Source organism: Chionomys nivalis, chromosome X, assembly GCF_950005125.1.
Source record: "Chionomys nivalis chromosome X, mChiNiv1.1, whole genome shotgun sequence".
NCBI classification, from domain to species: domain Eukaryota; kingdom Metazoa; phylum Chordata; class Mammalia; order Rodentia; family Cricetidae; genus Chionomys; species Chionomys nivalis.
This window is the reverse complement of record NC_080112.1, coordinates 52,858,456-52,873,854: the sequence shown is the minus strand read 5'-3', so window position 1 is coordinate 52,873,854 and position 15,399 is coordinate 52,858,456. Positions and strand designations below refer to the sequence as shown.

General features: G+C 34.3%; 1 protein-coding gene across 2 annotated transcripts in view; it reads right to left on the bottom strand.

Moving 5' to 3' along the window:
- Positions 1-15,399, bottom strand: part of Dmd (dystrophin) — a 2,258,623-nt gene that overhangs the window by 1,387,889 nt on the left and 855,335 nt on the right. For both annotated transcript variants that reach the window (XM_057760244.1, XM_057760245.1), the window contains one exon: positions 9,007-9,130. In XM_057760244.1, the coding sequence (XP_057616227.1) occupies positions 9,007-9,130 (124 nt within the window). The remainder of the gene's footprint in view (positions 1-9,006; positions 9,131-15,399) is intronic.

Sequence of the window (15,399 nt, the reverse complement as noted above, 5' to 3'; positions counted from 1 at the left end):
ATCTGCTTCCATCAGTTACTAGATGTAGGTTCTACGATGACAATTAGGGTAGCCACTAATCTGATTAGTGGGAAAGGCCCTTTCAGACACCCACTCCACTTTTGCTAGGAGACTTAGCTTAGGTCATCCTTGTGGATTCCTGAGAATTTCTCTAACACCAAGTTTTTCCCTAACCTCATAATGGCTCCCTCTATCAAGATATCTTTTTCATTATTCTCCCCTTCTGTACCTCCCCTAGCTCAGTATTCTTGATTCCTAATGTTCCAAACCCCCATCCTTATCTTTTACCCTGCTCCCAATTAGTCTAGAGAATCCTGGTGTCCTCCATGTAGGTCCCTCTTACAGTCACCTTTTTAACCTAGCTTCATCTGGAATGTGGATTGTAGCTTGACTTTCCTTGGCTTTATATCTAATATTCACTTACGAAAGATCACATACTATGTTTGTCTTTCTGGGACTGGATTACGTCATTCAGATGATTTTTTTCTATTTCCATCATTTTGCCTGCAAATTTTAACATGTCATTGTTTTATGTCACTGAGTAGTAAGTACTCTATTGTATAAATGTAACATATTTTCTTTATTCATTCTTTGGATGAGGGGCATCATGGTTGTTTCCAGGTTCTGTTTATTACAAATAATGCTGCTATGAATATAGTTGAGCAAATATTCTTGTGGTATGATCGTATATCCATTGGATATATGCCCAAGAGTGGTATTGCTGAGTCTTGAGGTAGATTGCGTCCCAATGTTCTGAGAAACTGCCATTCTGATTTCCAAAGTAACTGTACAAGTTTGCACTCCCACCAGCAATGGAAGCGTGTTCTTTTTACTCCACATCCTATTCAGTATAAACTGTCATCAGTGTTTTTGATTTTATCCATTCTGATTGGTATAAGATGGTATCTCAGAGTTGTTTTGATTTGCATTTCCCTGTTGGCTAAGGATGTTGAGCAGCTTCTTAAATGTCTTTTGACCATTTGAGTTTCTTCTGTTGAGAATTCTATGTTTAGATTTGTACTTCATTTTTAATTGGATCATTTCGTATTTTGGTGTCTAGACTCTTGAGTTCTTTACATATGTTAAAGATAATCCCCCTGTCAGTTGTGGGGTTGGTTAAGATCTTTTCCCATTCTGTAGGATACCATTTTGCCTTATTGACAATATCCTTTGTCTTACAGAAGCTTCTAGCTTCAGGAGGTCCCATTTATTGATTGTTGCTTTCAGTGTCTATGCTACGACTGGAGTTATATTTCAGAAGTTGTTTGCTATGCCAATGTGTTCCAGGCTACTTCTCACTTTCTCTTCTGTCAGGTTCAGTATAACTGGATTTATGTTGTAGTCTTTGATCCATTTGGCTTTGAGTTTTGTGCATGGGGATAAATATGGATCTATTTGTATTTTCCTACATGTTGACACACAGTTATGCCAGTACCACTTGTTGAAGATGCCTTCATTTTTCCATTGTGCAATTTTGGCTTCCTTGTCAAAAATCAGGTGTTCATAGATGTGTAGATTTGTATCAGGATAACTCACTGTAAGAATGCTTGTTTAGTAGGAGTTAGTCCCTGGGTTGAATCCCTAACAATAAAAATAATCCCTTTTGACCCAATTACACTGTCTGTCTGTCTGTCTGTCTGTCTGTCTGTCTATCTGTCTCTCTCTCTCTCTCTCTCTCACACACACACACACACACACACACATCTGTTTGACTTTGATATCAAAGCACATCCGGATAAAAGATTATTGCTATAACCCCCCTCCCTTTTATTTTGCTTTTTCGAGACAGGGTTTCTTTGTAGCTTTGGAGCCTGTCCTGGAACTAGCTCTTGTAGACCAGGCTGACCTCAAACTCACAGAGATCTGCCGGCCTCTATCTCCCAAGTTCTGAGATTAAAGGCATGTGCCACCACTGTCAGACTTACTATTTTCATTATTACTAAATATTCAAAGTACAATATTTCTAAGAGAGATACATGTTTTGAAATTTAATATTAAAGATTAGGGATGCAATTCAGTAGTAAGTGCTCATCTGGCATATGCAAAGCCTGGGTTCCTTCTTAAGTGCTGCAAAATACATATATACCATATATCATATATACACATAACATATATACATATATATATACACACACACAAACACACATATGTTTTCAAGGTAGTTGGAATAGCCAGTCAATCAAGGATGAAGCTCAACACTGTAGCTCAGTAAATGCTCGATTCCTGCCTAATAACAACCCCTTTCAACTTTTAGAATTTGTTTCCTGGCACTAAAAAGCTCTTGATTATTTTGCCAACAGTCATGTTCATACTTCTAACTTCAGAACTATGCACTGAATGTTCTTTTATGCTCACACATGGATACACACATACACAAAGGAAAACACATACACACACACACACACACATATATATATACAGACATATACACAATTCCTCATCTCTTTTTTACTTTTCTTTATGATATGTATGACCAGTAGCATTTATTTTACAAATGCATATCTTTCCTGCTGAAATATAAACTATATGATTCCATGTAGCGTCATCTGTTTACTTGCAAAAGCTAATACCGATCTCTGTAATACAACTGGACATATATTTATTCTATAATAAAAGGTATCATGCAGAATATTTTTTTCAGAATTTTCACATTTTTTTTTTTACTTTCTTCTATTAAGCCCTGATGTGATAAGTACATGTTTTGGGCCCTACTGTTTATGAAAACATGTCCACCCTCATTATTAAGTTTCTCTAAATGTTTTTCTCTGGAAAACAAGTTCTGCTTTTCTGTATGCTACTTTTTTATATTTTTGATTTGTGTGTGTACTTACATATAATTATTCAAATTAAAATTACTTTTATATTATAATGTAGTTTTGAATGATTTCACACACAGAATAGCAAATGTTTTGTTTAATATTGTCCTCCATTTAAAATAGATTCTAAATCATTTACTAAAATAGATATTATTTCATGTCAAAAATGTAGGAATCCAAAAGGCACAGTAAAGTTATCCCATCAATAATGTAAAATAAAATATAGCCTCACAAAAGGTCTTAAGAAATCACGGGGAAATTATAAATTCTAAAATTTATAACTAAGTGTGCAAAATAAAAGGCAATTTAATATTATGAAATTAAGAATATATTGTAAGAATAAAATATAAAAATTACACGTGAAAGGAAGTTTATGGATAAATAAGCGACTTAAAACTCATGACATTTATTTCTCCTTCTTTACTAGCATGTCTTCAAAGCTTTCTCCTTTCAATGCATTTTCTGTAATAAAATGAAAGTAAGTTCAAGATTCCCCATGGCCCTATCTTATCTTTAGAAGCAATTAATTTTCTATTCACTTAGCATTCCATAATAAAGTTTTGTACTTTGACAAAGAACTAATTTGTCCACTCATGTTTATTCAGAAGTTGTAGCATCCTTCATATCTGTAAAATAGCTTCTATTTAAGTCACCTGTGTTGCTTTAAAAATAATTTCTCTGTATAGATAAGTATTTATTGGGTTTAGTACCAATTTCTTTCTTAGCTTAATTAAACCAAATTAAATACAATAAACAAACAAGCATAGATCAAACAAACACAGAAGTAAGTTCCACATCCTAGCTTCTATAAACCAACAATTAAATTTATATGAAAATGGCCCTAAATCATTTGGACAATTAAAATGGGAACATATCCTGCTAGGCATCATGACAATACCTGGGAAATTCTGACCTTGTCAAATTTTTTCATTGGAATAGATCAGCACACTATGTTAGAATGTTTTTTGTTTTTCAAAAGAGACATGGCACGTAACATGCAAAATGAGCATCTGAAAACAGTTTTTAAGGTGCTTATTATTAAATTGGAACTAAAGATAGATATTGAATAATTAATTAATTGATTGATTTTTGTTTTAATTGATGGCATAAGGCACTAAGAGCAATGAATATTTGATTTTTCTTAGTTTTTAAAATGTCATGAAAAAAGTGGAATGTCTAAATCTATGATTTTTTTTTTCTAAAAATACTTGGCTAGATTTGCTAAGTTGAGAGGTGCAACTTAAGAATTAGAAGTGCAGCCGGGCGGTGGTGGCGCACGCCTTTAATCCCAGCACTCGGGAGGCAGAGGCAGGCGGATCTCTGTGAGTTCGAGACCAGCCTGGTCTACAAGAGCTAGTTCCAGGACAGGCTCCAAAACCACAGAGAAACCCTGTCTCGAAAAACCAAAAAAAAAAAAAAAAAAAAAAAAAAAAAAAAAAAAATTAGAAGTGCAGATAGTTTTGAATGATCATGTGAATCTTGGGAACTGTAACAGTTCCTCTACCAGAGCAAGGGGTGTTCTTAAACACTGGGCTAACTATTTAGCTTCTTAAATGCTATTTTAATGAGAATGAATATAGAAACTTCTAGAACAAAAAAATAAAAAATGATGTATGAGAAATTGATTTTCAAATATTGAATTGAAACAAGTGAAAAAAAATGTTAAAAATGTATAATATATAGTAATAAGCTAAGGGAAGAGGGAACTTAGTAAAAAATAAGAGTGAGTGAAGATTTGGAAGAACTGAGAAATGAGCGGGATAAGGGTGCATGATGTGAAATTTCCAAAGAACCAATAAAAATTGTGTCGTGGCACATGCCTTTAATCCCAACACTCAGGAGGCAGGGACAGGCAGATCTCTGTGAGTTGAAGGCCAGCCTGTTCTACAGAGCAAGTTCCAGGACAGGCACCAAAGCTACAAGAGAAACCCTGTCTTGAAAAACTAATAATTAATAATTAATAATAAAAATAAAAATAAACTATAAAAATAAAAACCTCTTAGTGGTAAATAAATGGAGAAATTCAGGAAAAAGAAGAAAAAACTGGTAAAGTTTTATCATTCCAAATGGATATCTATAAGTGAATAAATAATATCTAGCACTTTCATGATAAGGGCCTCTGCCGAGTACAAAATAACTTACATAAACTGACAAGTGAAGAAATTAAGAAAATTAATGTACACCTGAGCTGAATATCCATCATCAGCTCTCTCAAGGATCTTTAATACATACACATTATATTTAGCTTGAAGGAAATATCTAGGCATATCATTTCATGCCCTATTTTAGCAAGCAATTAAGAATGATGTGATTATTTCTGAAGATGAAAGTTAAACTTCATAAAGGAGACCCAGAAGGCATCAGAAAATGACTTAAAGGATATTGTACATTGTTAGTACTTTCAGTCTATCATATTGATTTTATTGACATTTGTTTTTAAGTGGTAAATGATAAGAGGAAATTTTGAATCTATATTCCCGAAATTGTGGGTGGGACTCCATTTTCATGTTTGATCAAGTCGTTTTAAAAGACAGACATAAGATTATACACAAATAACTCTACAAATCAAAATAAATAAGAACATCAATTAACTCATAAAATTATTAAGGTGATTTACGCATATGTGGTTAAATATATCATATGAACTCTGAAACTTAGAGGATGATCTTTCTAGATAATTCCCTACTCACAGAAATTTTACACTCGTGATTTTCAAGCCTAAGTTAGAAAAAGTAATCACAGGTTATATGAAAAGAAAGGGAGGATATTTGAAAGGTTTATGTTTGGATATGAGCAAGGTCATAGAGCAGACTGAGTGCTACAGGATGGGTTAATTAAATTAAAGATTTATGAAGAAGCCTTATTGAAATCCTCTAGTTGGTAAGTCATAAAAAGCAGAATATATATATATATATGTGTGTGTGTGTGTGTGTGTGTGTGGTGCACACATATATGAAGTTTAAACAAAATTACCTTTCACCTTTCATGGGTAACAAAAGCTGTTCCCAAAAGACATGGTTACTATTTGAAATTCTTTGTTTCAGGTACACATAGCTCCTATGAGTATATGATCAGGGAGGTCAAGGGGCATCTAAACAACACAATCTATTGTCATTTATCTTAGCTGTGTTCACAATAACTAAAAGGTAAAATCCTATTGCTGAAAACTCTACTTGCTTTATATATAGCACATAGAAAATTTAACTAGCTTACATAGTAGCCTAGATTATATAGAGCCAGAAGATTCTATGTAGGCTGCCAATTCATAACTTCAAGTGACTGGCAAGTTTTCCTCACTGGTTAATCATGGAATGATGGTTATAATAGAAGCCAAATGCTTCCTGATTGGATATGAGGCTAATTCCAAGGGAGGATTTCATGCCTCATACTGTTAACCTACTCAAAACTTAGAAAATCATGGTTTCTGAGGTAGAACATATTCTTGGTGTTACATTAAATGATCATGCTGCCAAAGTCTCTTCTAAATTTGTATTTTATTTTATAAATAGATTTATATTGCCATCAACTTTGGCCACAGAGACTTCTTTCTGTACTGAGTAGCAGTTATGGCAAAGATGCCTATTTGGTCCAAGTGTCAGCTTTAAAGAACCGTGAGTACTCAGCTGTGAATCATCTGCATTAACCTTCCCAGATATAAGACACAGGGATCTCCCCTAAGCCTGAGCAGAAAGAATGGACGAGTTGATGAATGAGAAAGTGATGGCTTGGAAATGTGGATTTCTTGACCTAACATGGCTTTCACATAGATGAATTCATATCATCTGTAGTTACTTTCGTAAGATTAAGAAATTCAAAATTACCATATGAGCAGATGAGGGTCTATCAAGTCCGCATACTTAGCAATAGATCTATTAGCAATTTATAGTTTCTGAAAGAGGGAGAGTTATTACTCTGTTTTAGAAACCTGGCTATTGGGAGACTGCCGGTGTTCCATTGGATGGTCCCAAACCATGCCCTTACTGGCTGCACAAATTAGATTTCAGAGTGTATTTATAACAATCAAAAGAAGACATTAAATTAGGAGAGTGATAGAGTAAGGGCATGAGAGAGGTTGAGAAAATGCACTCTATAAAATTAGGAAAATTTCAAAAGATAAATAAAAGTCATATGTAAAAAGAATTATTTTAAAATCATATCAGAAAATAGACCTTAAAATATATTTTGAAGACAATTTGACTAAATCATTATCTTTATATATTACCCTTTAATTTATTTCCAAAATTGTAACATAAATAGTAAAAACATATTTCTTATTTTGTGAAATGATTTACCATAGTCTATCATGATGCTAATGAAATCATATTTCATAAAACCAAAAACCCCTTCATAATAAAGGTATTGGATAGATCAAGGATACAAGAGGACCATATCTAAATGTAATAGGGCAATATGCAGGAAGCTGACAACCAACATCAAATTAAATGGAGAGAAACTCAAAGCGATTCCACTAAAATCAGGAACAAGAGATACCTTGAATGACGGAGCCATTATGAGGTTTACCAGAAATCTGGCACTAGAGAAATCCCCATGAATACAAAGGATGACCCCAACTAAGCTTCTAAGCAACAGTCGAGAGGGTACCTGAACTGGCCTTGCCTGTAGTAAGATTGATGACTAACTTAAATGTCACCATAGAACCTTCATCCCACAACTGATGGAAACAGAGACAGAGACCAGCAGAGGAGCACTGGGCTAAACTCCCAAAGTTCAGTTGAATGGGAGGAGTGAGAGAGAATATGAACAAAGAAGTCAAGATCATGATGGGGACACCCACTGAAACAGTTTACCTGATGGGAGCTCATCAACTCCAGCCGGACAGGGAAGGAACCAGCATAGGTTCAAACTAGACCCTCTGAATGTAGGTGACAGTTGTATGGCTGGGGCAGACTATGGGGACACTGGCAGTGGCACCAGTTATCCCTACTGCTTTTACCCGCTTTTTGGAACTCATTCTCTTTGAACGGATATCTTGCTCAGTCTAGATATAGTAGGAATGACCTTAGACCTTCCCAAAGCAATGTGTGTTACCCTGTCTGAGGAGTGGATCAGGGTGGGTTAGGGGGGAAGCTGGAGGGGAGGGGAAAAGCAGAGGGAGTTTGAGCTGGGATTCATATTTAAAATGAAAGAAGATAGTCTGTTTTACTTTTAAAAAATAAAGAAAAAGGAAAAGAGAAAATCATATGGATAGAAAAATATTATTACAAAAAAGAAATTCAAAATAGCTAAATTGCAAATATAAATACATGCTAACTTCTAAGAATGTAATAAAAATTATGCTTGCTCATTGGGCATCCTTAAAAAACATCTTTTTGAGTTGTGTCATTAATAATGTGATATGTGACAGTATTATATTTGCAATCATTTAAATAGGTTTCATAGATTATGACTTAAATACTAATACATATAATTGCAAGTGGTATTCTGTAAGTAAAATTATTTCAAATTCATTATTTGGAGCCTGTTTCTTTTTGTTTAGCTGATTTATAGGAAGTCTTGGAAAACACTGTCAATTACATACCAAAAATGAATGCTTTGTAATTATATTGAACCTGAGGAACAAAGCCCTGATAATTTCCAAGAAGATGGAACAGCTCTTACTGAGTCAATAAAATTCTTGTTGCGAAGATCAAACTGTATAATTTCAGAAGAGAATAAATGTAGCTAACTCTGTGCTACTAAAAACAAGTACTGAAAGTGATTGCACATCTTTTAGGTGAGCTGATGCAATATATAATTATTTTGGCCTGATTAATATGCAATAATTATGATACATATTGGTTAATATAAAATAATATTTTGAGCGTGCATAAACAGGGTCTTCTATCATCCTATCCTACTGTACTTTATTCTATTATTCACTATTATATTATCTAAATTTTCTAAGTTCTAGAACAATCTATGAAGTAAAACCAAGATGAGTACGTTATCTAAAGTTTTTACTGACAGATAAATGCTGCATAAGTTAAAGAATATGAAAAACTTTCCAGTACACAGCAGAATCTGAAAAGATTTTCCTAAGTTGATAATTTTAGAAATGTAAAATATTTTATATACTAAACATCATTTTACTGTATTGTGTTTCAACCACAGTGACCATAATGCAGATATTTGAAAGAATTTGTGAGCAGCAGAAAATAGGAAGAAATATAAGATATGAGGCAGAACATACATTGACTTTTTCTTTCAAGTCTGAGATGTTGCCTTCTTTTCGATAGACTGCAAATTCAGTACTCTGTAATACAGCTTCTGAACGAGTAATCCAACTGTGAAGTTCAGTTATATCGACATCCAACCTAAAAGAGCAAAAAATAATGTTCATTATTATTTTATTATCTCTTTCTTCTGTATAGAAAGGAAAAAGGAATTTGTTTACATTTACTACATTCCATCTAACCTAATGCTACAATTTTTGTTAATAGTATCAACATCTCCCTACGTAGATAGACTCAAACTTTGGAGTCAAGTTTATTCTAGAGTCTCATAATCACAGTGTCTATTTTATTTACCCACTGCAGCAATTATCTGTAAAGGATCTCCCACAAACTATTAACTAGACTTCAATTGAAAGTGTTGATACCTGAAAAATTACTACCTCTCCAAATAGTTCTTACTTTTAAAGAAATATCCACAATGAACTTAAAAACTATCCTGTTGGTTGACTTGATTGAATCATAATTCTGATATTTATGTTCTCCATAAATCAGTGGTATCCAAAACTTATCTCTGGGATTTTACATGCAACTTGTTACAGAAAATGGGACATCAATAAGGTTAACCCAAGAAAAGTCTTCAAATGTTTGTAATCTTTCATCTTTTTAGAAAAATTTATTCATTTTTATTGAGCTCTACATTTTTCTCTGCTCCCCTTCCTGTCTCTTCCCTCCCTTTCAACCATCTCCCAAGTTCCCCATGCTCCCAATTTATTCAGGAGTTCTTATCTTTTTCTACTTCTCATATAGATTAATGTATGTTTCTCTTGGAGTCCTCATTGTTGTCTAGGTTCTCTGGGATTGTGATTAGTAGGCTGGTTTTCTTTGCTTTATGTTTAAAAACCACCTATGGGTGAGCACATGTGATATTTGTCTTTCTGGGTCTGGGTTATCTCACTCAAAATGATGTTTTCTAGCTCCATCCATTTTCCTGCAAATTTCAATATACCTTTAATTTTTTCTGTTGTGTAAATTGTGTGTAAATGGACCATGTTTTCCTTATCGATTCTTTAGTCGAGGGGCATTTAGGTTGTTTCCAGGTTCTGGCTATAACAAATAATGCTGCTATGAACATAGTTGAGCACATGTACGTGTGGTACAATTGATTATCCTTTGGGTATATACCCAAAAGTGGTATTACTGGGACTTGAGGAAGGTTGTTTCCTAATTTTCTGAGAAATTGTCACACTGACATCCAAAGGGACTGTACCAGCTTGTACTCCTACCAGCAATGCAGGACTGTTCCTTTTACCCCACAACCTCTCCAGCATAAATTGTCATCAGTGTTCTTGATCTTGGCTATTCTTACAGGTGTAAGATGGAATCTCAGAGTTGTTTTGATTTGCATTTCTCTGATGACAAAGGATATTGTGCATTTCCTTAAGTATCTTTCACCCATTTTAGATTCCTCTGTTGAGATTTTTCTATTTAAGTCTGTACTCCATTTTTTGTTGGATTATTTGTTCTTTTGATGACCAATTTCTTGAGTTCTTTGTGTATTTTGGAGATCAGACCTTTGTCTGATGAGGGTTGGTGAAGTTCTTGTCCCATTCTGTAGCCTGCTGTTTTGTCTTGTTGGCCATGTCCTTTGCTTTACAGAAGCTTTTAAGTTTCAGGAGCTTGCATTTATTAACTGTTTCACTCAGTGTCTGTGCTGCTGGAGTTATACTGATGAAGTAGTCTCCTGTACCAATGCATTTGAGTATATTTCCCACTTTCTCTTCTATGAGGTTGAGTGTGGCTGGCTTTAAGTTGAGGTCTTTGAACCATTTGTACTAGAGTTTTGTACATGGTGATAGATATGGGTCTATTTTCATTCTTCTACTTGTTGATATCCAGTTACGGCAGAACCACTTGTTAAAGATGCTTACTTTGTCCATTTGATATTTTTTTGCTTCTTTGTCAAAAAAACAGGTGTATGAGGTGTCTGGATTAATATCCAGGTCTTCGATTCTGTTCTATTGGTCCTCCTGTCTGTTCTTACGTCAATACCAGGCTGTTTTCAGTACTTTAGCTCTGTAGTAGAGCTTGAGGTCAGGGATTGTGATGCTTCCAGAAGTTCCTTTATTGTACAGGATTCTTTTGGTTATCCTGGGTTTTTGCTTTTCCATATGAAGTTGAATATTGTTCTTTTGAGGTCTGTGCAGAATTTTGCTGGGATTTTGATATAAATTGCATTGAATCTATAGATTGCTTTTGGTAACATTGCCATTTTTACTATGTTAATTCTACCTACCCAAGAGCATGGGAGATCTTTCCACTTTTGGTGTCTTCCTCAATTTCTTTCTTTGTAGTGATGGAGGAGTGGGCTGCATTCCTGCCACCCAGCTCCCTGCGCCTGTATTCTTTTAAACACTGCCTGACCCATTATATCTAGCCTTTTCTTGGCTAACTCTCATAACTTGCTTAACCCATTTCTACTAAATTTTTTAAGGTCACTCTGCTGCAAATAAAATAAAATAAGTTATAATCTACTAGTCATTTTAAAACATAATTATCTTGTATCATTGAAGTTCCTGGTAATATTGAATCTAAACAAATACAATCTATTGAATCAAACCAAGTGTCCTTCAGTAGATGAACGAATCAAGATACATGGATCTTGATCAAGGTATGTACACATGGAATATTATTAAGTTTTTAAAAATCCTTAAGTTTTTATTAAGTTTACTCTTTTAATTACTAATTTTCATTAAAATACAGCATCTGCTTGTATGCAGAAAAAAGCACTTTGTACCTTAATGAATATTTATTTATAAATAAAATTTATTTTTATTTTACTAATTTATCCACTAAATCAATATTTTGGGGCTATTATCAGTTCGTTATCCATAGAGCCCACTGAATCTTCTTGTATTTCTATCATTTCTTCAGGCTCAATATCAGAATGTCATAGAAAAGCATGCTTCTATGTTTTTCTAAAATATAAAAGCATGTTTTTATTTTTATGGGGGTTATTTGTTTGTTTCTGTTTGTCTGTTTGTTTTCCCCAAAATAAAATTTGCTGTCTCTGCCTGCAGGTTTTCACTCGCAAGTGAATAGGAAAAACCAGAAATACTAGGAGGCTAATGCTTCACTAGTGTTAAAGAGGAAACAGCGTTAATATTTAGCTTCTTGGAATCAATGTCACTCAGTTGAATAATCATGGAATGTTTTATATATGATCTCTCAAAGGCTCCCTGTTTGATTGAACCTCAGTTATCCACAGCAATAACCCTAGCCCTGTTCATATAACATCTTCTAGTGGCCTCATTCTTTTCCTTATGACCCTATATAACACGTCCTGGGAATGCTTTCCACACAAACTGCTTGTATTTCTACATGTTCAGAACTGCAAAGAGGGTCCATACCATGACAATGTGCACCTTAAGCCCAGAAGTCTGCCATATATATCTTTCAACTTTAATTAGACTCACAACATGATGTATTTAAAGGATTTTCTTCCAACGTGCTCAAAGTTCTGAGCTACTTTCTTTCTCTAGCTTTCTTAGGAGCTGATTGTTTTCTTCTCTACGGAAAAAGTACAAATAATGGGCAAACATCACTCTTTCCTATGTGGAAAGATTTCATCTTAACACATACAGCCCCTTTCTCGTTTTCTTCTCCAAAGTTTGTCTTAACTCAGCTTTTTCATAAATTCCACTAAAATTTCCATTTTGGAAATCATTGTATCATGTCACAAATATCATAGTCTCAGTTTTCAATTATTGATCACAGAAATTCAACCGTACTTGATGGATTATTTTTTATAAGGAAATTATCAAAATTATTTAAAGTCATAGTATAATATCTTCATTCATAAAATAATTAAAGGCATTCTAATTTTTAATAAGATGATGACCAAAGATTTTAAACTTTATTTTTTTTTCAAAGAAAATCAGGCTTTAGTACTTTCCCCTATGCTTTGAACAATGTAATCTCCCACCTTTTTACTGTATGAAGTTCAAAGTAGACCTTAAAGACAGAACCATTCTGTAATAAAGAAATATTGAAAAGATACAAAATGAAATGTAAAGTCTTTTTGCATTGTTTGGACATCTTGTTTGTTCATATTGCAATCATGCTTTGATGACAGTTCCAACAATTTCCAAAAAGAAAAGAAAAAATAAAGAAAGAATTTTAAATGCAGAATTAAATAGATTTTATATTAAAAATAAAAACAGTTTTAGACATGTGAAATATGGAACTGAAATTTTATGGTTTGGATATCTCTCCTTTTTCAGCAATAAACTGTTCATAGGGAAGAACCAAATACTGTTACTCTGTAAATGAACAAAGTATTAAAATGGCAGCCAATAACTTCCTGCTATACATAGATCAGAGCATCTCTCAAATCTTCATTATAGAATATTGCTCTTTCTATAAATAGCAATTTAAAAAGAGTCCCCCTAGCTGGTCAGTGTGCAGACAACAAAGTATACATTTATATATCACTCTGAGGCTCAGGGATATTTGTCATTGTGGAGGCAGAAAGATTGTATGATCCAGAGTTGGTGGATCACTTCAAAGACATTGCAATGTCCTGACACAATAGAGTGATGCACATATGAATTCACAATAATTGGGCATTCACAAGACCTAGTCAAGTTTCAGACAGGCAAAAATCTTAATATAGAGGGTAGGAATGTTGATATGAAATCCCACCATCAGCTTTGGAGCTATTAGTATTTGATGATTTCTGGGAGATAATCATTCTCTTAAAAAATGCTAATGATGCGCTCTATGGAGCATGTTCACACAGTAAAGCAGGCCCCAATTCTAAGAGCAGCAGATGGACAATGTGCACTGTTTTTGATGGGGAAAGGAAAAGAACAAAGGATATAATTTCAGTGATTGGAGGGAAGAGATCGGATGGTTGAGCCTGTGGTAAGAATAGGTGAAGGGGCAAATTCAAAATATATAGTATCGAAGAATTCACCTAAACTACTTTTGAATAGATACTATATTCTTACTGTATCTAATATTTGATACTACCTTCCTAAATAACAGGCCAGAATTACCTGTCCACATTATAAAGGTATTTGGTTTATTGGATGATGTTTTTGACTAATCAAACATTGCGGACACCAAACAGGGATTTAACTCACTTAAGGACACTTTGAGAATGTTTTTTAAAAGCTCACCTTTTCAATGAATTGGGGTTAAATCAGCTTGAAAACTAGGGGCTCTGCCAAGTAATTTGGTTATCTATACACAATGAAGGCTCTGTAGAGTCAACACCATGGTAACTGTTGCTGGTGGCTCTGTGAGGATTTTAAGTGAAGCCTAGACACCCGTTGGCATGGAGTTCTAGTAATTTAGATCAATTCAAGCAATCAAATTTGAAAATCTAAAGAGGCCTTTTTTTCTTCTTTTTTGTTTGTCTGATTTTATAAACTTAAAAAGGGATTGTACCAGGTGATAGAACTTCTCTTTCAAATAATTATGGTACAGAACATGATTACACATTAAAAATATTTGTACATTTTCTATTACATAAAAATATTTTCATTAAAACAAAAAACCCAGGATAGCCAAAACAATCTTATACAATAAAGGAACTTCTGGAGGCATTACCATCCCTGACTTCAAACTCTATTACAGAGCTACAGTAATGAAAACAGCATGGTACTGGCATAAAAACAGAGAAGTAGACCAATGGAATCGTATAGAAGACCCGGATTTTAACCCACAAGCCTATGAACACCTCATTTTCGATAAAGGAGCTAAAAGTGTACAATGGAAGACAGAAAGCATCTTCAACAAATGGTGCTGGCACAACTGGATGTCAACCTGTAGAAGAATGAAAATAGACCCATATCTATCACCATGCACAAAACTCAAGTCCAAATGGATCAAAGACCTCAATATCAATCTGAACACACTCAACCTGATAGAAGAGAAAATGGGAAGTACCCTACAACATATGGGCACAGGAGATCGCTTCCTATGTATAACCCCAGCAGCACAGACATTAAGGGCAACATTGAATAAATGGAACCTCCTGAAACTAAGAAGCTTCTGTAAAGCAAAGGACACTGTCACTAAGACAAAAAGGCACCCTACTGACTGGGAGAAGATCTTCACCAACCCCGCAACAGACAAAGGTCTGATCTCCAAAATATATAAAGAACTCAAGAAACTAGACGTTAAAATGATAATTAACCCAATTAAAAAATGGGGCACTGAACTGAACAGAGAATTCTCAACAGAAGAAGTTCGAATGGCCAAAGGATACTTAAGGTCATGCTCAAGCTCCTTAGCGATCAGAGAAATGCAAATCAAAACAACTTTGAGATATCATCTTACACCTGTCAGAATAGCTAAAATCAAAAACAGCAATGATAGCCTTTGCTGGAGAGGTTGTGGAGAAA